The sequence below is a fragment of the Oncorhynchus kisutch genome, linkage group LG14 (assembly GCF_002021735.2).
Source record: "Oncorhynchus kisutch isolate 150728-3 linkage group LG14, Okis_V2, whole genome shotgun sequence".
NCBI lineage: Eukaryota > Metazoa > Chordata > Actinopteri > Salmoniformes > Salmonidae > Oncorhynchus > Oncorhynchus kisutch.
This window is the reverse complement of record NC_034187.2, coordinates 3851701-3877894: the sequence shown is the minus strand read 5'-3', so window position 1 is coordinate 3877894 and position 26194 is coordinate 3851701. Positions and strand designations below refer to the sequence as shown.

General features: G+C 46.7%; 1 protein-coding gene across 1 annotated transcript in view; it reads right to left on the bottom strand.

The window, feature by feature from the left end:
• Nucleotides 1-26194, bottom strand: part of numb (NUMB endocytic adaptor protein) — a 60566-nt gene that overhangs the window by 3881 nt on the left and 30491 nt on the right. The window contains exons 3-10 of the mRNA XM_031787656.1: nucleotides 25635-25709; nucleotides 20638-20670; nucleotides 19329-19403; nucleotides 13426-13566; nucleotides 10340-10541; nucleotides 9630-9938; nucleotides 3382-3540; nucleotides 152-319 (exon numbers count right to left, since the gene is read on the bottom strand). Coding sequence (XP_031643516.1) covers nucleotides 152-319; nucleotides 3382-3540; nucleotides 9630-9938; nucleotides 10340-10541; nucleotides 13426-13566; nucleotides 19329-19403; nucleotides 20638-20670; nucleotides 25635-25709 — 1162 coding nt within the window. The remainder of the gene's footprint in view (nucleotides 1-151; nucleotides 320-3381; nucleotides 3541-9629; nucleotides 9939-10339; nucleotides 10542-13425; nucleotides 13567-19328; nucleotides 19404-20637; nucleotides 20671-25634; nucleotides 25710-26194) is intronic.

Sequence of the window (26194 nt, the reverse complement as noted above, 5' to 3'; positions counted from 1 at the left end):
GAAACAGAACCAGTCTGTGTTCTGGTCTGGTGACTCAGTCCATAGAAACAGAACCAGTCTGTCTGTGTTCTGGTCTGGTGTCTCAGTCCACAGAAACAGAATCAGTCTGTCTGTGAGGCTTCTATGGAGGCTTCTATGCTCCAGTCCTTACCTGGGTGTGCGGAGGAAGAGGCAGCTGAGGTATGTTGCCCTGCTTGGCAGTGGGGGCTCGGGGTCTTGGCCCAGGGGTTAGTGTCTCGAGCAGGTAGTGGAGGGGGCAGTGCTGGAGAGTTAGCAGCAACAACAGCAGACGGAGGGAAGGCAGGACCGGTACCGTTCCCTACAGCAGAGTGAATAGCAAACAGGACAGCAGAGAGAGAGGAAATAACAGTGGTATGAGATGGGCAGGTAGACGTGGTGCTATTAGATGGACAGGTAGACGTGGTGCTATTAGATGGACAGGTAGACGTGGTGCTATTAGATGGACGTGGTGCTATTAGATGGACAGGTAGACGTGGTGCTATTAGATGGACAGGTAGACGTGGTGCTATTAGATGGACAGGTAGACGTGGTGCTATTAGATGGACAGGTAGACGTGGTGCTATTAGATGGACAGGTAGACGTGGTGCTATTAGATGGACAGGTGGACGTGGTGCTATTAGATGGACAGGTGAACGTGGTGCTATTAGATGGACAGGTGAACGTGGTGCTATTAGATGGACAGGTTAACGTGGTGCTATTAGATGGACAGGTGAACGTGGTGCTATTAGATGGACAGGTGAACGTGGTGCTATTAGATGGACAGGTAGACGTGGTGGTATTAGAGGGCCAGGTAGACGTGGTGGTATTAGATGGACGTGGTGGTATTAGATGGACGTGGTGGTATTAGATGGACGTGGTGGTATTAGAGGGCCAGGTAGACGTGGTGGTATTAGAGGGCCAGGTAGACGTGGTGGTATTAGAGGGCCAGGTAGACGTGGTGGTATTAGATGGCCAGGTAGACGTGGTGGTATTAGATGGCCAGGTAGACGTGGTGGTATTAGATGGCCAGGTAGACGTGGTGGTATTAGATGGCCAGGTAGACGTGGTGGTATTAGATGGCCAGGTAGACGTGGTGGTATTAGATGGACATGGTGGTATTAGATGGACATGGTGGTATTAGATGGACGTGGTGATATTAGATGGCCAGGTAGACGTGGTGCTATTAGATGGCCAGGTAGACGTGGTGCTATTAGATGGACAGGTAGACGTGGTGCTATTAGATGGACAGGTAGACGTGGTGCTATTAGATGGCCAGGTAGACGTGGTGCTATTAGATGGCCAGGTAGACGTGGTGGTATTAGATGGCCAGGTAGACGTGGTGGTATTAGATGGCCAGGTAGACGTGGTGGTATTAGATGGCCAGGTAGACGTGGTGGTATTAGATGGCCAGGTAGACGTGGTGGTATTAGATGGCCAGGTAGACGTGGTGGTATTAGATGGCCAGGTAGACGTGGTGGTATTAGATGGCCAGGTAGACGTGGTGGTATTAGATGGCCAGGTAGACGTGGTGGTATTAGAGGGCCAGGTAGACGTGGTGGTATTAGAGGGCCAGGTAGACGTGGTGGTATTAGAGGGCCAGGTAGACGTGGTGGTATTAGACGGCCAGGTAGACGTGGTGGTATTAGACGGCCAGGTAGACGTGGTGGTATTAGACGGCCAGGTAGACGTGGTGGTATTAGATGGACAGGTAGACGTGGTGCTATTAGATGGACAGGTAAACGTGGTGGTATTAGACGGCCAGGTAGACGTGGTGCTATTAGACGGCCAGGTAGACGTGGTGCTATTAGACGGACAGGTAGACGTGGTGCTATTAGACGGACAGGTAGACGTGGTGCTATTAGACGGACAGGTAGACGTGGTGCTATTAGACGGACAGGTAAACGTGGTGGTATTAGATGGCCAGGTAGACGTGGTGGTATTAGATGGACGTGGTGCTATTAGATGGACAGGTAGACGTGGTGCTATTAGATGGACAGGTAGACGTGGTGCTATTAGATGGACAGGTAGACGTGGTGCTATTAGATGGACAGGTAGACGTGGTGCTATTAGATGGACAGGTAGACGTGGTGCTATTAGATGGACAGGTAGACGTGGTGCTATTAGATGGACAGGTAGACGTGGTGCTATTAGATGGACAGGTAGACGTGGTGCTATTAGATCGACAGGTGAACCTGGTGCTATTAGATGGACAGGTGGACGTGGTGCTATTAGATGGACAGGTAGACGTGGTGCTATTAGATGGACAGGTGAACGTGGTCCTATTAGACGGACAGGTAAACGTGGTGGTATTAGATGGCCAGGTAGACGTGGTGGTATTAGATGGACGTGGTGCTATTAGATGGACAGGTAGACGTGGTGCTATTAGATGGACAGGTAGACGTGGTGCTATTAGATGGACAGGTAGACGTGGTGCTATTAGATGGACAGGTGAACGTGGTCCTATTAGATGGACAGGTGAACGTGGTCCTATTAGATGGACAGGTGACGTGGTGCTATTAGATGGACAGGTAGACGTGGTGCTATTAGATGGACAGGTAGACGTGGTGCTATTAGATGGACAGGTAGACGTGGTGCTATTAGATGGACAGGTAGACGTGGTGCTATTAGATGGACAGGTAGACGTGGTGCTATTAGATGGACAGGTAGACGTGGTGCTATTAGATGGACAGGTAGACGTGGTGCTATTAGATGGACAGGTGAACGTGGTGCTATTAGATGGACAGGTAAACGTGGTGGTATTAGATGGACAGGTAGACGTGGTGCTATTAGATGGCCAGGTAGACGTGGTGCTATTAGATGGACAGGTAGACGTGGTGGTATTAGATGGCCAGGTAGACGTGGTGCTATTAGATGGAGTTTAGGTTTTTGTTTCTTCTACATTCAGTTTTGTATAAAAATAAAATATTTCTGGTTATTGAAAATATATTTCACAGCAGGTTTAGATGACATAATGATTCTCTACACATTGCTTGTTTTGCCATAAACTGAAATTTTAGCAACATGAAAATGGTGTGATTTCTGCATCATGGTTCCTTCAATAGAAACGCTGACATTTACGGATGGATATTAACACAGACAGACAGTGTCACACACAGACCGAGTGTCACAAGCACACACAGACCGAGTGTCACAAGCACACACAGACCGAGTGTCACAAGCACACACAGACCGAGTGTCACAAGCACACACAGACCGAGTGTCACAAGCACACACAGACCGAGTGTCACAAGCACACACAGACCGAGTGTCACAAGCACACACAGACCGAGTGTCACAAGCACACACAGACCGAGTGTCACAAACACACACACAGTAGTAGTGTAATTTTTCGTAGCAACAGTTGAATGTCAGTGTAGTTACCTGGCTGAGCCCCTGGGGGCACTACAGGTGACTGTGGGGAGGAAGCTGGTCGGGGCATGGGGGCCTGGGAGAAGGGGTCTTCAGGAGGCCCACTGAATGCTGAGGCGATCTGGGTACACAACGAGCTGATGCTGTCCCCCTCTCCCTCCATCTCCGGGACTGGAACACAAGAAAATAACATTTCAAAGTTTTACCTGACCGTGTTTTACCTGACCGTGTTTTACCCGACCTGACCGTGTTTTACCCGACCTGACCGTGTTTTACCTGACCCCGTGTTTTACCTGACCGTGTTTAACCTGACCTGACCGTGTTTAACCTGACCTGACCGTGTTTAACCTGACCTGACCGTGTTTAACCTGACCTGACCGTGTTTAACCTGACCTGACCGTGTTTAACCTGACCTGACCGTGTTTAACCTGACCTGACCGTGTTTAACCTGACCTGACCGTGTTTAACCTGACCTGACCGTGTTATACCTGACCTGACCGTGTTATACCTGACCTGACCGTGTTATACCTGACCGTGTTATACCTGACCGTGTTTTACCTGACCTGACCGTGTTTTACCTGACCGTGTTTAACCTGACCTGACCGTGTTTTACCTGACCGTGTTTAACCTGACCTGACCGTGTTTTACCTGACCGTGTTTAACCTGACCGTGTTTTACCTGACCGTGTTTAACCTGACCGTGTTTAACCTGACCGTGTTTTACCTGACCGTGTTTTACCCGACCGTGTTTAACCTGACCTGACCGTGTTTAACCTGACCTGACCGTGTTTAACCTGACCTGACCGTGTTTAACCTGACCTGACCGTGTTTAACCTGACCTGACCGTGTTTAACCTGACCCGACCGTGTTTAACCTGACCTGACCGTGTTTAACCTGACCGTGTTTAACCTGACCGTGTTTAACCTGACCGTGTTATACCTGACCGTGTTTAACCTGACCGTGTTTAACCTGACCGTGTTTAACCTGACCTGACCGTGTTTAACCTGACCTGACCGTGTTTAACCTGACCTGACCGTGTTATACCTGACCTGACCATGTTTAACCTGACCGTGTTTAACCTGACCTGACCGTGTTTTACCCGACCGTGTTTTACCCGACCGTGTTTTACCCGACCGTGTTTTACCCGACCGTGTTTTAAACATACTAGGGTTGTTGGCATTTCATCCAGACTGTATTTAAATGTTTAGCTGGTTAATTAGTGTGTTTTGTTGCACACCCCAAATGCCTGAGACACTTAACATGGCCTTCACTGGAGCAATTCAAAGTTAAGTTCCTTGCCCACTCCAGCCCCGTCGGCTCCGGGATTCAAACCAGCAACCTTTTGGTTAATGGCCAAGTGCTCTAACGTCTCGATCACACCGCCGACATTGCGTTTTGGTACCAATGGAACGCTGCATGTACCTCGCAGCGTTGCGTTGCAGTGGGTTCTGTGTGGTTGTATGCGTAGACTTGGACAGAAATAGTAGCAGAAGGGGAACGTTTAAGCGTTGGACACATACCCACTAAAAAATGTGGGATGACATCATGAACAAGATGGCGTCGAAGAACATGGCTGACGGTTTACAATCTACCAACCAATTGTGCAATTGTTCGTTATTTTATTTTTCTTCTTTTTTTTAACCACATGTTTACCAGCATGTCACATGCACAACCAGAGAAAAAAAAATCTATCCTAGACCACCTTTACTCCACATACAGAGACGCGTACAAAGCTCTCCCTCACCCTCCATTTGGCAAATCTGACCATAATTCTATCCTCCTGATTTCGGCATACAAGCAAAAACTAAAGCAGGGAGTACCAGTGACTCGCTCAATACGGAGGTGGTCAGATGACTCAGATGCTACGCTACACGACAAGACTGTGTTTTACTAGCACAGACTGGAATATGTTCCGAGATTCATCCAATGGCATTGAGGAGTATCCCACCTCAGTCATTGGCTGCAACAGTAAATGCATCAACGACGACATCCCCACAGTGACTGTACGTACATATCCCAACCAGAAGCAATGGATTACAGGCAACATCCGTATCGAGCTAAATGCTAGAGCTGCTGCTTTCAAGGAGCGGGAGACTAATCCGGGCGCTTATAAGAAATACCGCTATGCCCTCAGACGAACCATCAAACAAGCAAAGCGTCAATACAGGGTTAAGATCGAATCCTCCTACACCGGCTCGGACGCTTGTTGGTTGTGGCAGGGCCTGAAAACTATTACGGACTACAAAAGGAAACACAGACGTGAGCTTCCCAGTGATGCGAGGCTACCAGACGAGCTAAATGCCTTTTATGCTCGCTTCGAGGCAAGCAACACTGAAGCATTCACGAGAGCACCAGCTGTTCTGGATGACTGTGTGATAATGCTCTCGGTAGCCGATATGAACAAAACCTTTAAAAAGGTCAACATTCACAAAGCTGCAGGGCCAGACGGATTACTAGGATGTGTACTCAAAGCATGCGGGGACCAACTGTCAAGTGTCTTCACTGACATTTTCAACCTCTACCTGTCAGAGTCTGTAACACCTACACGTTTCAAGCAGACCACCATAGCCCCAGTGCCCAACGAAGCGAAGGAAACCTTAAATGATTACCGCCCCGTGTCACTCACGTCGGTAGCCATGAAGTGCTTTGAAAGGCTGGTCATGGCTCACATCAACAGCATCCTCCCAGACACCCTAAACAAACATTGGGGCTCCTCAGGGGTGTGCACTTAGTCCCCTGCTGTACTCCCTGTTCAACCATGACTGCGTGGCCAAACAAGACTCCAACACCATCATTAAGTTTGCGGACGACAACAGTGCTAGGCCTGATCACCGACAATGATGGGACGGCCTATAGGGAGGAGGTCAGAGAACTGGCAGTTTGGTGCCAGGACAATAACCTTTCCCTCAACGTAAGCAAGACAAAGGAGATGAACATGAACTACAGGAAAAGGAGCACCGAGCACGACCACATTAACTGGTTGGTGCCGGGGGTGTCCTCGGATGGGGCCACAGTGTCTCCTGACCCCTCCTGTCTCAGCCTCCAGTATTTATGATGCAGTAGTTTATGTGTCGGGGGGCTGGGGTCAGTTTGTTATATCTGGAGTACTTCTCCTGTCCTATTCGGTGTCCTGTGTGAATCTAAGTGTGCGTTCTCTAATTCTCTCCTTCTCTCTTTCTTTCTCTCTCTCGGAGGACCTGAGCCCTAGGACCATGCCCCAGGACTACCTGACATGATGACTCCTTGCTGTCCCCAGTCCACCTGGCCATGCTGCTGTTCCAGTTTCAACTGACCTGAGCCCTAGGACCATGCCCCAGGACTACCTGACATGATGACTCCTTGCTGTCCCCAGTCTACCTGGCCATGCTGCTGCTCCAGTTTCAACTTCCACCTGACTGTGCTGCTGCTCTAGTTTCAACTGTTCTGCCTTATTATTATTCGACCATGCTGGTCATTTATGAACATTGAACATCTTGACCATGTTCTGTTATAATCTCCACCCGGCACAGCCAGAAGAGGACTGGCCACCCCACATAGCCTGGTTCCTCTCTAGGTTTCTTCCTAGGTATTGGCCTTTCTAGGGAGTTTTTCCTAGCCACCGTGCTTCTCCACCTGCATTGCTTGCTGTTTGGGGTTTTAGGCTGGGTTTCTGTACAGCACTTTGAGATATCAGCTGATGTACGAAGGGCTATATAAATAAATTTGATTTGATTTGATTTGATTAACATCGACGGGGCTGTAGTGGAGCAGGTTGAGAGCTTCAAGTTCCTTGGTGTCCACATCACCAACAAACTGTCATGGTCCAAACACACCAAGACAGTCGTGAAGGGGGCACGACAAAACCTTTTCCCCCTCAGGAGACTGAAAAGATTTGGCATGGGTCCCCAGATCCTCAAAAAGTTGTACAGCTGCACTATCAAGAGCATCCTGACCGGTTGCATCACTGCCTGGTATGGCAACCGCTCGGCATCTGACCGTAAGGCGCTACAGAGGGTAGTGTGAACGGCCCAATACATCACTGGGGCCAAGCTTCCTGCCATCCAGGACCTATATAATAGGCGGTGTCAGAGGAAGGCCCATAAAATTGTCAGAGACTCCAGTCACCTAAGTTATAGACTGTTTTCTCTGCTACCGCACGGCAAGCGGTACCGGAGCACCAAGTCTAGGACCAAAAGGCTCCTCAACAGCTTCTACCCCCAAGCCGTAACACTGCTGAACAATTAATCAAATGGCCCCCGGACAATTTAGATTGACAACGCCCTCCCTTTTTGTACACTGCTGCTACTCGCTGTTTATTATCTATGTATAGTCACTTCACCCCCACCTACATGTACAGATTAACTCAACTAACCCCCTGCACATTGACTCGGTACCGGTACCCCCTGTATATAGCCTCCACATTGACTCGGTACCGGTACCCCCTGTATATAGCCTCCACATTGACTCTGTACTGGTACCCCCTGTATATAGCTTCCACATTGACTCTGTACTGGTACCCCCTGTATATAGCCTCCACATTGACTCTGTACTGGTACCCCCTGTATATAGCCTCCACATTGACTCTGTACCGGTACCCCCTGTATATAGCCTCCACATTGACTCTGTACCGGTACCCCCTGTATATAGCCTCCACATTGACTCTGTACCGGTACCCCCTGTATATAGCCTCCACATTGACTCTGTACTGGTACCCCCTGTATATAGCCTCCACATTGACTCTGTACTGGTACCCCCTGTATATAGCCTCCACATTGACTCTGTACCGGTACCCCCTGTATATAGCCTCCACATTGACTCTGTACTGGTACCCCCTGTATATAGCCTCCACATTGACTCTGTACTGGTACCCCCTGTATATAGCCTCCACATTGACTCTGTACTGGTACCCCCTGTATATAGCCTCCACATTGACTCTGTACTGGTACCCCCTGTATATAGCCTCCACATTGACTCTGTACTGGTACCCCCTGTATATAGCCTCCACATTGACTCTGTACTGGTACCCCCTGTATATAGCCTCCACATTGACTCTGTACCGATACCCCCTGTATATAGCCTCCACATTGACTCTGTACCGATACCCCCTGTATATAGCCTCCACATTGACTCTGTACCGATACCCCCTGTATATAGCCTCCACATTGACTCTGTACCGGTACCCCCTGTATATAGCCTCCACATTGACTCTGTACCGATACCCCCTGTATATAGCCTCCACATTGACTCTGTACCGGTACCCCCTGTATATAGCCTCCACATTGACTCTGTACCGGTACCCCCTGTATATAGCCTCCACATTGACTCTGTACTGGTACCCCCTGTATATAGCCTCCACATTGACTCTGTACCGATACCCCCTGTATATAGCCTCCACATTGACTCTGTACCGATACCCCCTGTATATAGTCTCCACATTGACTCTGTACTGGTACCCCCTGTATATAGCCTCCACATTGACTCTGTACTGGTACCCCCTGTATATAGCCTCCACATTGACTCTGTACCGGTACCCCCTGTATATAGCCTCCACATTGACTCTGTACTGGTACCCCCCTGTATATAGCCTCCACATTGACTCTGTACTGGTACCCCCTGTATATAGCCTCCACATTGACTCTGTACTGGTACCCCCTGTATATAGCCTCCACATTGACTCTGTACTGGTACCCCCTGTATATAGCCTCCACATTGACTCTGTACTGGTACCCCCTGTATATAGCCTCCACATTGACTCTGTACTGGTACCCCCCTGTATATAGCCTCCACATTGACTCTGTACTGGTACCCCCTGTATATAGCCTCCACATTGACTCTGTACTGGTACCCCCTGTATATAGCCTCCACATTGACTCTGTACTGGTACCCCCTGTATATAGCCTCCACATTGACTCTGTACTGGTACCCCCTGTATATAGCCTCCACATTGACTCTGTACCGGTACCTCCTGTATAAAGCCTCGTTATTGTGTTACTTTTTATTATAACCATGTGTATGTGACAAATACAATTGTATTTTTTATTTTAATCTACTTGGTAAATATTTTCTTAACTCTTCTTGAACTGTTGGTTAAGGACTTGTTAGTAAGCGTTTCACTGTAAGGTCTACACTTGTTGTATTTGGCGCATGTGACTAATAAAGTTTGATTTGATTTCACTACAGAATTTCATAACGCAGCATTAATGGAATGACGCTGTCTGATGGGAGGCGGTAACCTGGAGGCTACCTGCTACATGGAACAATGCCTATATAAAGGGGCAGTACCTGTGTTCTTCATGGGGAAGTCAGACTTCCTCTGCATGGTAGAGGGAAGATCGTTCATCCTGAGGGACAGCTGCCGTTTGAAGGGAGAGGAGTTGTTGTTGAGGGCAGGGAACCCTCTGAAGGAACCCTGTCTGGCCAGGGCCTCCACTGGAGCGTGTCTGCGGGGGATAACCTGGAGGCCCAGGGTGCTCTCCATGCCCAGGGGAGGGGAGGAGGAGGGGGACCCTGGTAGAGGGGCCACAGCCTGGTTTACCACACCCACACTCGGACCCGAGGAGAGAGGCATTGCGGACTTGACATCACTCTCCGCTGTGGGAAGAGGAAGAATGTAAAGGTGACAAAATTAGATCCATCATGTAGACCAGGGGTCGGCAACAGGCCCCAAAAGTTAATTTCAGTTTTTGGTCAAAAAAAGACAGTAAAAATCCCCATGTATTCAGCTAAAAATGAGGGAAAAATAGAAAATATATGTTTAAGTAGTCCCACGAATAAAAAAGAGACGTATGTGATCGTCTGAATGTACTCCAGGTGTACATTTTACATTTTCAAATAAAATCTATTTTTTGGCTTAGTTATTGTTATTTGCAGTGTCCAAATGAATATAACTTTGTTCCAGCTCCCTGACCATCTGCTCCAACAGTGAAATATAGTTGCCTGCCCCTGATGTAGACGCTGGGCAACGATAAGTACACACACACACACACACACACCTTTCTTGTCCTGCAACTGCCTCATGACCTCTTCTCGCTCCGCAGCTTCCGTCGCCGTGGTAACTCGGAACGAGCCCTCCCTGGTGAAGGTGGTTCTGTTGGCGTCGAAGGTTGCTGTGACACCACACTCTTTCTCTCGCTTCTGTTTTCTCTCCAGACAGGCAGCGAAGGCACAGCCCACTGCGTGGCTCAGACGCTCTCCCTTAACACCACGTTAACACCACGTTAGGGTAAGGGTTATGGACTGGTTTAGGGGTTAGGGTAACAGGTTAGGGTCTAGTTTAGAGGTTATGGGCTGGTTTAGGGGTTAGGAGGTGGGGTTTAGGGTAAAAGTTAAAGGGTAAGGGTTATGGGCTGGTTTAGGGGTTAGGAGGTGGGGTTTAGGGTAAAAGTTAAAGGGTAAGGGTTATGGGCTGGTTTAGGGGTTAGGAGGTGGGGTTTAAGGGTAAAAGTTAAAGGGTAAGGGTTATGGGCTGGTTTAGGGGTTAGGAGGTGGGGTTTAGGGTAAAAGTTAAAGGGTAAGGGTTATGGACTGGTTTAGGGGTTAGGGTAACAGGTTAGGGTCTAGTTTAGAGGTTATGGGCTGGTTTAGGGGTTAGGAGGTGGGGTTTAGGGTAAAAGTTAAAGGGTAAGGGTTATGGGCTGGTTTAGGGGTTAGGGTAACAGGTTAGGGTCTAGTTTAGGGGTTATGGGCTGGTTTAGGGGTTAGGAGGTGGGGTTTAGGGTAAAAGTTAAAGGGTAAGGGTTATGGGCTGGTTTAGGGGTTAGGGTAACAGGTTAGGGCCTGGTTTAGGGGTTAGGGTAACAAGCTAGGGTCTGGTTTAGGGGTTAGGGTAACAGGTTAGGGTCTGGTTTAGGGGTTAGGGTAACAGGTTAGGGCCTGGTTTAGGGGTTAGGGTAACAGGTTAGGGCCTGGTTTAGGGGTTACGGTAACAGGTTAGGGCTTGGTTTAGGGGTTACGGTAACAGGTTAGGGCTTGGTTTAGGGGTTAGGGTAACAGGTTAGGGTCTGGTTTAGGGGTTAGGGTAACAGGTTAGGGCCTGGTTTAGGGGTGAGGGTAACAGGTTAGGGTAACAGGTTATGGGCTGGTTTAGGGGTTAGGGTAACAGGTTAGGGTCTGGTTTAGGGGTTAGGGTAACAGGTTAGGACCTGGTTTAGGGGTTAGGGTAACAGGTTAGGGTCTGGTTTAGGGGTTAGGGTCTGGTTTAGGGGTTAGGGTAACAGGTTAGGGTCTGGTTTAGGGGTTAGGGCAACAGGTTAGGGTCTGGTTTAGGGGTGAGGGTAACAGGTTAGGGTCTGGTTTAGGGTAACAGGTTAGGGTCTGGTTTAGGGTAACAGGTTAGGGTCTGGTTTAGGGTAACAGGTTAGGGTCTGGTTTAGGGGTTGAGGGTAACAGGTTAGGGTCTGGTTTAGGGTTGAGGGTAACAGGTTAGGGTCTGGTTTAGGGGTGAGGGTAACAGGTTAGGGTCTAGTTTAGGGTAACAGGTTAGGGTCTGGTTTAGGGTAACAGGTTAGGGTCTGGTTTAGGGGTGAGGGTAACAGGTTAGGGTCTGGTTTAGGGTTTAGGGTAACAGGTTAGGGCCTGGTTTAGGGGTTAGGGTAACAGGTTAGGGTAACAGGTTAGGGCCTGGTTTAGGATTGAGGGTAACAGGTTAGGGTCTGGTTTAGGGGTTAGGGTAACAGGTTAGGGTCTGGTTTAGGGGTTAGGGTAACAGGTTAGGGTCTGGTTTAGGGTAACAGGTTAGGGTCTGGTTTAGGGGTTAGGGTAACAGGTTAGGGTCTGGTTTAGGGGTTAGGGTAACAGGTTAGGGCCTGGTTTAGGGGTGAGGGTAACAGGTCAGGGTCTGGTTTAGGGTAACAGGTTAGGGTCTGGTTTAGGGGTTAGGGTAACAGGTTAGGGTCTGGTTTAGGGGTGAGGGTAACAGGTTAGGGTCTGGTTTAGGGGGGAGGGTAACAGGTTAGGGTAACAGGTTAGGGCCTGGTTTAGGGGTTAGGGTAACAGGTTAGGGTCTGGTTTAGGGGTGAGGGTAACAGGTTAGGGCCTGGTTTAGGGTTGAGGGTAACAGGTTAGGGTCTGGTTTAGGGGTTAGGGTAACAGGTTAGGGTCTGGTTTAGGGGTTAGGGTAACAGGTTAGGGTCTAGTTTAGGGTAACAGGTTAGGGTCTAGTTTAGGGTAACAGGTTAGGGTCTGGTTTAGGGTAACAGGTTAGGGTCTGGTTTAGGGGTGAGGGTAACAGGTTAGGGTCTGGTTTAGGGTAACAGGTTAGGGCCTGGTTTAGGGGTTAGGGTAACAGGTTAGGGCCTGGTTTAGGATTGAGGGTAACAGGTTAGGGTCTGGTTTAGGGGTTAGGGTAACAGGTTAGGGTCTGGTTTAGGGGTTAGGGTAACAGGTTAGGGTCTGGTTTAGGGGTGAGGGTAACAGGTTAGGGCCTGGTTTAGGGTTGAGGGTAACAGGTTAGGGTCTGGTTGAGGGTAACAGGTTAGGGTCTGGTTTAGGGGTTAGGGTAACAGGTTAGGGTCTGGTTTAGGGTAACAGGTTAGGGTCTGGTTTAGGGTTGAGGGTAACAGGTTAGGGTCTGGTTTAGGGGTTAGGGTCTGGTTTAGGGGTGAGGGTAACAGGTTAGGGTAACAGGGTAGGGTCTGGTTTAGGGGTGAGGGTAACAGGTTAGGGTCTGGTTTAGGGTTGAGGGTAACAGGTTAGGGTCTGGTTTAGGGTTGAGGGTAACAGGTTAGGGTATGGTTTAGGGTAACAGGTTAGGGTAACAGGCTAGGGCCTGGTTTAGGGGTGAGGGTAACAGGTTAGGGTAACAGGCTAGGGCCTGGTTTAGGGGTGAGGGTAACAGGTTAGGGTAACAGGTTAGGGTAACAGGTTAGGGCCTGGTTTAGGGGTGAGGGTAACAGGTTAGGGTCTGGTTTAGGGTAACAGGTTAGGGTCTGGTTTAGGGTAACAGATTAGGGTAACAGGTTAGGGCCTGGTTTAGGTGTGAGGGTAACAGGCTAGGGCCTGGTTTAGGGGTGAGGGTAACAGGTTAGGGTAACAGGTTAGGGCCTGGTTTAGGGGTGAGGGTAACAGGTTAGGGTCTTACCGAGTCCTTGATAGCCATGAAGCAGTGGCAGATCCAGCGTCTCGTAGTTCCATCTCTACAGATGTAGGAGAACGCTCTCTCAAAGTTCCTGTCCGGAGCGCAGAACGATACTTTCTCTATTGTCTGGTCTAGGATCAGGTCCTACAGAGACATTACCACATTACAACATCACCACATTACAACACCATCCAGTTACAACACCATCCAGTTACAACATCACCACATTATCACATCACAACAATATCACATCACAACATTACCACATTACAACATTACAACACCATCCCATTACAACATCACCACATTACAACATCACCACATTACAACATTACAACATTACCACATTACAACACCATCCCATTACAACACCATCCCATTACAACACCATCCCATTACAACATCACCACATTACAACATCACCACATTACAACATTACCACATTACAACATTACCACATTACAACATCACCACATCATCCCATTACAACATCATCCCATTACAGCATCATCCCATTACAGCATCATCCCATTACAGCATCATCCCATTACAGCATCATCCCATTACAGCATCATCCCATTACAGCATCATCCCATTACAACATCACCACATTACAACATCACCACATTACAACATCATCATTACACAGACTATTTCAGCATTACCTAAGGGGTGTATTCATTAGTTAGAAACCAGTTATTCGAAACGAAAAAAATGTTGCTATGAAAACTAGACATTTTATCAGACAAATTCAGATACGTCCTTCCCTGTTCCGTTGTGTCTGGTTCCTAGTGAAGAAACGTCCGGTTTTACAGAGAGGACACATTACCCTGACTGTCATTACAACATGATCAAACACATCCTGTCCAGATGTCCTATCTACATTCCTTTACATTGAAAGTACTTGTGAGTGATGTCACAAGTATCAGCAGGATGTATGGACACAAGTATCAGCAGGATGTATGGAGACAAGTATCAGCAGGATGTATGGAGACAAGTATCAGCAGGATGTATGGACACAAGTATCAGCAGGATGTATGGAGACAAGTATCAGCAGGATGTATGGAGACAAGTATCAGCAGGATGTATGGAGACAAGTATCAGCAGGATTTATGGACACAAGTATCAGCAGGATGTATGGACACAAGTATCATCAGGATGTATGGAGACAAGTATCATCAGGATGTATGGAGACAAGTATCATCAGGATGTATGGACACAAGTATCATCAGGATGTATGGCTACAAGTATCATCAGGATGTATGGCTACAAGTATCAGCAGGATGTATGGCTACAAGTATCAGCAGGATGTATGGCTACAAGTATCATCAGGATGTATGGACACAAGTATCAGCAGGGTGTATGGAGACAAGTATCAGCAGGGTGTATGGAGACAAGTATCAGCAGGGTGTATGGACACAAGTATCATAAGGATGTATGGACACAAGTATCAGCAGGATGTATGGACACAAGTATCAGCAAGATGTATGGACACAAGTATCATCAAGATGTATGGACACAAGTATCATCAAGATGTATGGACACAAGTATCATCAGGATGTATGGAGACAAGTATCATCAGGCTGTATGGACCCAAGTATCATCAGGATGTATGGCTAGAAGTATCACCAGGATGTATGGCTACAAGTATCACCAGGATGTATGGCTACAAGTATCATCAGGATGTATGGCTACAAGTATCATAAGGATGTATGGCTACAAGTATCATAAGGATGTATGGCTACAAGTATCATAAGGATGTATGGCTACAAGTATCAGCAGGATGTATGGACGCAAGTATCATAAGGATGTATGGACACAAGTATCATAAGGATGTATGGACACAAATATCATAAGGATGTATGGAGTGTTAGTTACTTCATAATGCTTCTGGCTTGACACAATAAGTCTCCATGTAATATTGGCTTCATCCAGCAGGTGGCAGCAGATCCCACAGTTGAATAGGGACATGCCGTGCTCATGGTCCATCAAGGAATTTTCTATAGCAGGTGTACTGAAGTATATAACCAGCTACAAAAAAAGAGGAACGTTTGGGTCGACCAAAACGTTACTAGTTCATAAGTTGTTTTGTTTTTTAAAGTGAAACTTTTGCAAGTCAATGGGGGTGTAAGAATTTCCTCTTTTGAGAAAGCCAAACTTCCACAAAGCATTTCCTCTGGCTGAGGTTTAACACGTTGTGGCAGTCACGAATTTTAGTCAGCAGGTGATTGTCAAGACAATAACTGGTCGGTCTCACGGCAATTAACATAAACACATTTAGAATCTCCTGGCTTCCAGACGTTTTAATTAACATAAACACATTTAGAATCTCCTGGCTTCCAGACCTTTCAATTAGCATAAACACATTTAGAATCTCCTGGCTTCCAGACCTTTTAATTAGCATAAACACATTTAGAATCTCCTGGCTTCCAGACCTTTTAATTAACATAAACACATAATCTCCTGGCTTCCAGACCTTTGGAACATCTACATTTTTAACAAGTCTTAATAAATCCATGTAATATATCCTACACCTTCACAATACATCCATTATTTATTTTAGACAGGTCTAAAGAAACATGATATGAAGAAAATGTAGTCAGAAGAACAGAATAACATACTCGGAGTTGTCCTTATGTTAGGGTCCTGATCTGGCTGTGACATATGGCTGTGGGCTACACTAGTTCATTTAACAGACAAGATCTGCTTAGAATTCCGTGGCATTATTTTATATTATAGTATGATTTGAGAGAGTGTGCACATGGGGCTATTCTGTGCTGAGTGGTTAAGTACTCCTAGATGCTTCATTTAGAGTTATTAATGTAACTTCACTTGTTCTATATGTTTGGATTGTTAATACATTCTAAGACTCCACGATGAGACTAATGACGATTTGAAAAAAGTTGCGTGAAATGCATGAGCTCTTCTTTGTTGTGTTTTTTTGTGCAGGCTGAACACACTTCATCAGTCTCTCATTCATAATTTGACAAGCACTTGATAATGCCGCAAATTTCCCGGCAGCATCCCCTTTGTGTGGCTGTAATGCACCCTAAAAAAATCCATGCCTTTTCCTGGGCCAGTGGTCACTGTACCCTTCTACCTGAGTGCTGCCTGCTCCGAAGCACCTCTCATCTCACTCGGCTCTCCATCACGTGGTGAATCTGGTCATTCTCACAGGCTACAAGTGAAGACAAACACATCGGGGACGCAACTGTGCCCATCCTCATCCAATTCCGAGGTGCATATTGAAGATGTTGGAAGAACTGTCCACATTTACTTTTCGTCAGCCAACAAGATGAGTAGGCCTAACAAACAGCAAAAGCACTAGCCTATGTCAATCTACTATCCCCCATAGTACATAAGTTGACCCATTCTATTCTGTGCGAGAAATAAATATTCCAAACATTAGTCTGGGACAGTGGTGGGATGCGATAGATCTCAAATTAATAAAACCACTAGCTGACGCAGCAGATCAGAACATTTAGGTTAAAATGCTGATAAACTATTTGTCTGTTTCTTCACATTATGAACACAGAAATGCGCACAAGGCAGTAGGGTCTAAGCACAAATGTTCCAATAGCAGGAAAACACTCCATTCTCAAAAGTGACCACAAATGCAATTATGCATTTAATGCTTTTATTATAAAAAGGTGCATTTTTATGGTGAAAATTATCTTCCCCAAACTTGAACACGCTGCATTCGGAAAGTATGCAGACCCCTTGACTTTTTCCAACGTTACAGCCTTATTGTAAAATGAAATTTTAAAAATCCTCAATCTACACACAATAACCCATAATAAAAGGTTTATAGATTTATAGATGTATTAAAAATAAAACAGAATTATTCAGACCCTTTGATTTGAGGCTCTAAATTGAGCTCAGGTGCATCCTGTTTTCATTGATCATCCTTGATGTTTCTACAACTTGACTGGAGTCCAGCTGTGGTAAATTCAATTGATTGGACATGATTTGGAAAGGCACACACCAGTCTATAAGGTCACCCAGTTGACAGTGCATGTCAGAGCAAAAACAAAGCCATGAGGTCGAAGGAATTGTTCGTAGAGCTCCGAGACAGGGTTGCGTTGAGGCACAGATCTGGGCAAGGGTACCAAAAAATGTCTGCAACATTGAAGGTCCCCAAGAACACAGTGGCCTCCATCATTCTTAAATGGATGAAGTTTGGAACCACCAAAACTCTTCCTGGAGTTGGCTGCCCAGCCAAACAGAGTAATCGGGAGAGAAGGGCCTTGGTCAGGGAGGTGACCAAGAACCCGATAGTCACTCTGACAGAGCACCAAAGTTCCTCTGTGGAGATGGGAGAACCTTCCAGAAGGACAAACATCTCTGCAGCACTCCACCAATCAGGTCTTTATGGTAGAGAGGCCAAACGGAAGCCACTCCTAAGTAAAAGGCACATGACAGCCCACTTGGAGTTTGCCAAAAGGCACCTAAAGGACTCTCAGACCATGAGAAACAAGATTCTCTGGTCTGATGAAACCAATATTAAACTCTTTGGCCTGAATGCAAAGCGTCACATCTGGAGGAAACCTGTCATCATCCCTACTGTGAATCTTGGTGGTGGCAGCATCATGCTGTGGGGATATTTTTCAACAGCAGGGACTGAGAGACTAGTCAGGATTGAGGGATAGATGAACAGAACAAAGTACAGAGAGATCCTTGATGAAAACCTGCTCCAGAGCTCTCAGGACCTCAGACTGGGTTGAAGATTCACCTTCCAACAGGACAACAACCCTAAGCACACAGCCAAGACAAAGCAGGAGTGGCTTCGGAACAAGTCTCTGAATGTCCTTGAGTGACCCAGCCAGAGCCCGGACTTGAACCCGATCGAACATCTCTGGAGAAAACTGAAAATAGCTGTGCAGCGACGCTCCCCATCCATCCTGACAGAGCTTGAGAGGGTCTGCTGAGAAGAATGGGAGAAACACCCCAAATACAGGTGTTCCAAGCTTGTAGCATCATACCCAAGAAGACTGGAGGCTGTAATCGCTGCCAAAGGTGCTTCAACAAAGTACTGAGTAAAGGGTCTGAATACTTATGGAAATCAGTTATTATTATAAATTCACAAACAAAATAGTTTTTGATTTGTCGTTATGGGGTATTGTGTGTAGATTGATGAGGAAAAAATACAATTAGTCAATTTGATAATAAGGCTGTAACCTTAACAAAATTTGGAAAAAGTCAAGGGAGTCTGAAAACTTTCCGAGCCTGTTAGGCTCTACACCCGTTGTGAAGCAGATGAATGTGCTGAATTTTAAGACGTTATTTGGCCACTTCAGTTGTGATACAAAACATATAGGCCAGGCTACTACATGAGATGTGCGACTATGATTAGAAAAAGTTGAAAAAAAAAAAAAGTTCACATTGCTTCTTGCCTTACTCTGGGCTAATATTGTCACCCATCAGACTATTCTTGACTTAATCTTGTATTTACATAAATGATTTTGTGCATGTGTGAAATTTGTTTGGATTTAGAAATGGACCATTATCATACACCTGTCTCGAAACAGGGGCAGCGGGAAAAATAGATGTCATCTATGCACTTAGAGACTGGAGGACGCTTTTCCCGCGGTTCATTTTCATGGCAGCCAGGTAGGCTATACTCCCGTGTGCTTAATGTGCTTAATATTAGGATGTGCTTAATGTGCTTAATATTAGGAAAGTTGAGAAATAAATAAAGTAGGCCTATAGAAAGCTGATGGGATCCTCCTCTTTTTATTAGAGGCCATCACTGTTTTCTCTCGCAATTGCATGGCCTACAGAACTGTTGCGCAACATGAGCTCATGGGCTCTCAAGAAGTGCTTGATTAGATTCAATCAAACACTATGTCTGTGCCACGTGGGTGTGTGACCTAGCTGTTCAGACAGCATAGCAGGAGATCCCTTACCTTAGTTTTGTCATCTACTACACGGAGACCGTCTGCTGAGACCCATAGCACTGCTCTCACTGCCTTCTTCCCTGCCTGCAGACAAAAAGACACACACAGATGACAGAAACAGAGATGAGAAAGAGACAGAAACAGAGATGAGAAAGAGACAGAAACAGAGATGAGAAAGAGACAGAAACAGAGATGAGAAAGAGACAAACAGATGAGAAAGAGACCAGGAGAGTTACAAAGATGAGAGACACACATATGTCACGCACACAAACACAAATCCCAACCTGGAAACAGAGGAAAAACTGAAAGTCAAACATTGTAAAGGAAGGTTAGGAGAGAGTCATGAGTAGGTGTTGTGAGTACCCGGACTGGAATGAGGAAGAGAGAGGAAGTCATGAGTAGGTGTTGTGTTGTGAGTACCCAGACTGGAATGAGGAAGAGAGAGGCAGTCATGAGTAGGTGCTGTGTTGTGAGTACTCAGACTGGAATGAGGAAGAGAAAGGAAGTCATGAGTAGGTTTTGTGAGTACCCAGACTGGAATGAGGAAGTCATGAGTAGGTGTTGTGTTGTGAGTACCCAGACTGAAATGAGGAAGTCATGAGTAGGTGTTGTGTTGTGAGTACCCAGACTGGAATGAGGAGGAGAGAGGAAGTCATGAGTAGGTGTTTTGTTGTGAGTACCCAGACTGGAATGAGGAAGAGAGAGGAAGTCATGAGTAGGTGTGAGTACCCAGACTGGAATGAGGAAGTCATGATTAGGTGTTGTGTTGTGAGTACTCAGACGAATGAGGAAGAGAAAGGATGTCATGAGTAGATGTTGTGAGTACCCAGACTGGAATGAGGAAGTCATGAGTAGGTTTTGTGAGTACCCAGACTGGAATGAGGAAGTCATGAGTAGGTGTTGTGTTGTGAGTACCCAGACTGGAATGAGGAAGAAAGTTGACTACAACAAAGCAACTGAAACAATGGCCAACCAGTTCCTTAAGTTAAATAACACACAGAGACAGAGACGGTACACACAGGACAGGCTAAGTCATTCACACAGGTCTCGTCTTGATCCTTCTCTGATGGAAGAAGAGCTGGTGAGACACACACACACACACACACACACACACACACACACACACACACACACACACACACACACACACACACACACACACACACACGTCTCCAGGTAGTTTGTTGGTGAGGTCCCAGACAGTTCCTGGTGGCCTGACCCAGTAGTACAGTCAGCCATAATCAGAGAGTGAGGGGGTTATATTAAGGGCAAGGAAAGAGACAGGCACTTGGCCTTCACACACAAAAGCACAACTTACTTTAGTAAAGAAGCCCTTGAAGAATTTCCTGTCCTGTTGTGGGATTGGTACAGGAGAAGGTGGGTGGGGGGGGGGACAAGGACGCACAATGTTACCAATGACCGATGGCTACATTTAGAATGTCAAGTTGAGGGTATAGGTGTGTGTGTGTGGGTGGAAGACAGGTGTGTATGTCATTGTTTATGGGGGGAAGGAGGGGTTGGAGGAGTGAAGCTGGATTAGGAATGAATGAGTGAATGAATGAGTGAGTGAGTGAAGCGATAGATGGATGAATAGAGGGATCCAGTTTGAGGGGAGTAGTGATTAAATTTTTAAGGTGAATCATATTGTAAGGTGAATCATATTGGAAGGTGAATCATATTGGAAGGTGATTCATCTGGGATTTATATTGGCGTTGAGGAGTTTACCACAGTCACTGGCTTCATTAATAAGTGCCTCGAGTCATCCCCACAGTGACCGTACATATCCCAACCAGAAGCCATGGATTACAGGCATCATCTACACTAAGCTAAAGGCTAGAGCTACTGCTTTCAAGGAGCGGGACAATAAGTCTGACACTTATAAGAAATCCCACTGCAACCTGATGCTCGTCAGATGTGGCAGGGCTTGAAAACTGACGCGAGCCTACCAGACGAGCTAAATGCCTTCTATACTCGCTTCGAGGCAAGCAACACTGAACCACGCATGAGAGCACCAGCTGTTCCCGGACGACTGTGTGATCACGCTCTCCGTAGCCGATGTGGGTAAGACCTTTAACAGGTTAATATTCACAAGACAGATTACCAGGACCCACGCGTACTCAGAGCATGTGTGCTGACAGCTGGCAAGCGTCTTCACTGTCATGTTTCAACCTCTCCCTGTCCGAGTCTGTAATACCAACAAACAGACCACCATAGTCCCCGCGCCCAAGAACACCAAGGTAACCTGTCTAAGTGACTATGCTTTGAAAGTCTGGTCATGGATCATATAAAGATAGATTAGATAGTATTGCATTAATCCCCTGGAGGGGAAATGTGACTGCAACAACCAATACCAGTAAATAGACCATAAAAAAACACAACATGGACACAGTTTTTTTGTATATCCATTGATGATTTGTCTAAGTGTGTTAAAAAGGATCGGCGAAAACGTTCTGTTTTGGCCCTGAGTAAAATAAATCTGTCATCGCACTGTGATGCTCCAGGTACTGTGGAGGGGCTGGCTAGTGGTGGTTATATCACTGTGGCTAGTGGTGGTTATATCACTGTGACTAGTAGTGGTTATATCACTGTGACTAGTGGTGGTTATATCACTGTGATGCTCCAGGTACTGTGGAGGAGGTGACTAGTGGTGGTTATATCACTGTGGCTAGTGGTGGTTATATCACTGTGATGCTCCGGGTACTGTGGAGGAGGTGACTAGTGGTGGTTATATCACTGTGACTAGTAGTGGTTATATCACTGTGACTAGTAGTGGTTATATCACTGTGACTAGTAGTGGTTATATCACTGTGACTAGTGTTGGTTATATCACTGTGACTAGTGGTGGTTATATCACTGTGACTAGTGTGGTTATATCACTGTGATGCTCTAGGTACTGTGGAGGGGGTGACTAGTGGTGGTTATATCACTGTGACGCCCCAGGTACTGTGGAGGAGGTGACTAGTGGTGGTTATATCACTGTGAAGCTCCAGGTACTGTGGAGGAGGTGACTAGTGGTGGTTATATCACTGTGATGCTCCAGGTACTGTGAAGGGGCTGGCTTGTGGTGGTTATATCACTGTGATGCTCCAGGTACTGTGGAGGGGCTGGCTAGTGGTGGTTATATCACTGTGATGCTCCAGGTACTGTGGAGGGGCTGGCTAGTGGTGATTATGTCACTGTGATGCTCCAGGTACTGTGGAGGGGCTGGCTAGTGGTGGTTATATCACTGTGATGCTCCAGGTACTGTGGAGGAGGTGACTAGTGGTTGTTATATCACTGTGATGCTCCAGGTACTGTGGAGGGGCTGGCTAGTGTTTGCCACCATAATTCTAATCTCTTTGAGGACCAATTTATCCAGCACGGGCTCTAGTTCGTCCTGCTTGGTGCCGATGGTAGATCCAGCGTTCTTGATAATTTTGTTTAGCCTGTTTGCAGCCTCCATCGTGATGTTACACACCCCCCCCCCCCCCCCCAGCAGATTGCAATGTAAAACAGGACACTAAGCCACAACACTATTAAAAAAACCACGGAGCATTTCGTAGCAGACCGTCGACGGATCGGAGCTACCTTAAGAAGAATAGCCTTTGCTGAGCCTTCTTAAAATCCACGGTGGTGTTCTCTGTCCATCGCAACTGGATCCTAGACTTCCTGACAGGCGGCCCCCAGGTGGTGAAGGTAGGCAACACCACATCCGCCATGCTGAACCTTAACATGGGCGCCCCTCAGGGGTACGTGCTTAGTCCCCTCCTGTACTCTCTGTTTCTACAACGACTGATTGGCCATGCACGACTCCAACGCCATCATTACATGTTGTTGGAGATAAGCCTGATCGCCGACAACGATGAGACAGTCTATAGGGAGGAGGTCAGAGACCTGGCAGTGTGGTGCCAGGAGAACCTCCGCATCAACGTCAGCAGGTTAAAAGGAGATTATCGTGGACTACAGGAAACGGAGGGCAGGGCACGCCACCATTCACATCGACAGGGCTGTAGTGAAGTGGGTCGAGAGCATCCTGGAGTCACCTCTTCACTGTTGACGTTGAGACTGGTGTTTTGCGGGTACTATTTAATGAAGCTGCCAGTTGAGGACTTGTGAGGCGTCTGTTTCTCAAACTAGCCAATAAAGTACCTGTCCTCTTGCTCAGTTGTGCAACGGAGCCTCCCACTCCTTGTTCTATTCTGGTTAGAGACAGTTTGCGCTGTTCTGCGAAGGGAGTAGTACACAGCGCTGTACGAGATCTTCAGTTTCTTGGCAATTTCTCACATGGAATAGCCTTCATTTCTCAGAACAAGGGTTCGCAGTCTGCCTCCCAAATGAGGCAGGGCTGCGCTCCTAGACAGAGTCACCCTCCCAAATAAGGCAGGGCAGCTCTCCTAGACAGAGTCACCATCCCAAATGAGGCAGGACTGCTCTCCTAGACAGAGTCACACATTCTGTCCCAACACTCCCAAATGAGGCAGGGCTGCTCTCCTAGACAGAGTCACCATCCCAAATGAGGCAGGACTGCTCTCCTAGACAGAGTCACACATTCTGTCCCAACACTCCCAAATGAGGCAGGGCTGCTCTCCTAGACAGAGTCACCCTCCCAAAAGAGGCAGGTGGCTACACGTGTGTCTGTCTGTGTGACAGGTCATCCAGGGGATACAGGGGAAGACTGGCTAGAAACACACTAGGGAATGGAAGGATACTAGCCACTTAACTACACCGTGAGAGATTACAAATAGACAAATGGGGAATAGAGAGGAGGAGAGGAGGGCTCCCTGTTCTGGAGAGGAGAGCTCCCTGTTCTGGAGAGGAGAGCTCCCTGTTCTGGAGAGGAGAGCTCCCTGTTCTGGAGAGGAGAGCTCCCTGTTCTGGAGAGGAGAGCTCCCTGTTCTGGAGAGCCCACAGGCCAACACAGTGCCTTCGTAAAGTTTTCTGACCCCTCGACTTTTCCACATTTTGTTACATTACAGCCTTATTCTAAAATGTATGAAATTGTTTTCCTCCCCCCTCAATCTACACACAATATCCCATAATGACAAAGCAAAAACAGGTTTTTGAAAAATCACATTTACATAAGTATTCAGACCCTTTACTCAGTACTTTGTTGAAGAACCTTTTGCAGAGATTACAGTCTACAGTCTTCTTGGGTATGACACTACAAGCTTGGCACACCTGTATTTGGGAGTTTCTCCCATTCTTCTCTGCAGATCCTCTCAAGATCTGTCAGGTTGGATGGGGAGCGTCACTGAACAGCTATTTTCAGGTTTCTCCAGAGATGTTAGATTGTGTTGAAGTCCGGGCTCTTGCTGGGCCACTCAAGGACATTCAGAGACTTGTTCCGAAGCCACTCCTGCGTTGTCTTGGCTGTGTGCTTAGGGTCGTTGTCCTGTTGGAAGGTGAACATTCACCCCCAGTCTGAGGTCCTGAGCGCTCTGGAGCAGATTTTCATCAAGGATCTCTCTGTACTTTGCTCCGTTCATCTTTGCCTCGATCCTGACTAGTCTCTCAGGTCCTGCCGCTTAAAAACATCCCCACATCATGATGTCTTTTACGGAGAAGTGGTTTCCGTCTGGCCACTCTACCATAAAGGCCGGATTGGTGGAGTGCTACAGAGATGGTTGTCCTTCGGGAAGGTTCTCATCTCCACAGAGGAACTCTAGAGCTCAGAGTGACCATGGGGTTCTTGGTCACCTTCTCCCAGCTCTGGGAAGAGTCTTGGTGGTTCCAAACTTCTTCCACTTAAGAATGATGGAGGCCACTGTGTTCTTGGGGACCTTCAATGCTGCCTAAATGTTTTGGTAACCTTCCCCAGATCTGTGCCTCGACACAATCCTGTCTCGGAGCTCTACGGACAATTCTTTGCTTGGTTTTTGCTCTGACATGAACTGTTAACTTGTGGGACCTTATATAGACAGGCGTGTGCCTTTCCAAATCATGTCCAATAAATAACATTTACCACAGGTGGACTCTAATCAAGTTGTAGAAACATCTCAATGATGATCAATGGAAACAGGATGCACCTGAGCTCAATTTCAAATAAATATATATAGAAATAAGGTATTTCTGTTTTACATATTTTTTTATACATTGGCAGAAATGTCTAAAAACCTGTTTTCGCTTTGTCATTATGGGGTATTGTGTGTAGTTTGATGAGGAAAAAAATAAATAAAATCTATTTTAGAATAAATGTTTAATGTAACAAAAAGGTGGAAAAATTCAAGGGGCCTGAATACTTTGAAGGCTCTGTAGCTACGGGGGCTTATTTAAACATATGGTCCAGTGCGTGTGAGAGAAACAGACAGGAAGACAGACAGGAAGACCTCTACCTACCGTCTTGAGCTGCTTCACTGCATCCTCACAGATGTGCATTCCTCTGGACTCCTCCACCTCTACATGACCCAGGTACTAGAGACACAGAGAGAGAGAGAGAGAGAGAGACAGAGAGAGAGAAAGACACACACACACAGAGAGAGAAAGACACACACACACAGAGAGAGAAAGACACACACACACACACACACAGAGAGAGAGAGAGACACACACAGAGAGAGAGAGAGAGAGAGAGAGACACAGAGAGAGAGAGAGAGAGAGAGAGACACACACACAGAGAGAAATGCTATAGATGGAAGGAATGCAGTTTGGAAACCTACCAAAAAAACAATTAGGCAACAACAAATTCAATCCCTCTTAGACAATTTCCTGGGTAAAACGTTCCACTGTAATAGTGAAGGTGTAAACTTGGCAGTAGAAAATCTTAACAGTATATTTGACCTCTCAGCTTCCCTATCAAATCAAAAAATCTCAAATAGAAAACCGAAGAAAATTAACAATAATGACAAATGGTTTGATGAAGAATGCAAAAATCTAAGAAAGAAATTGAGAAACCTGTC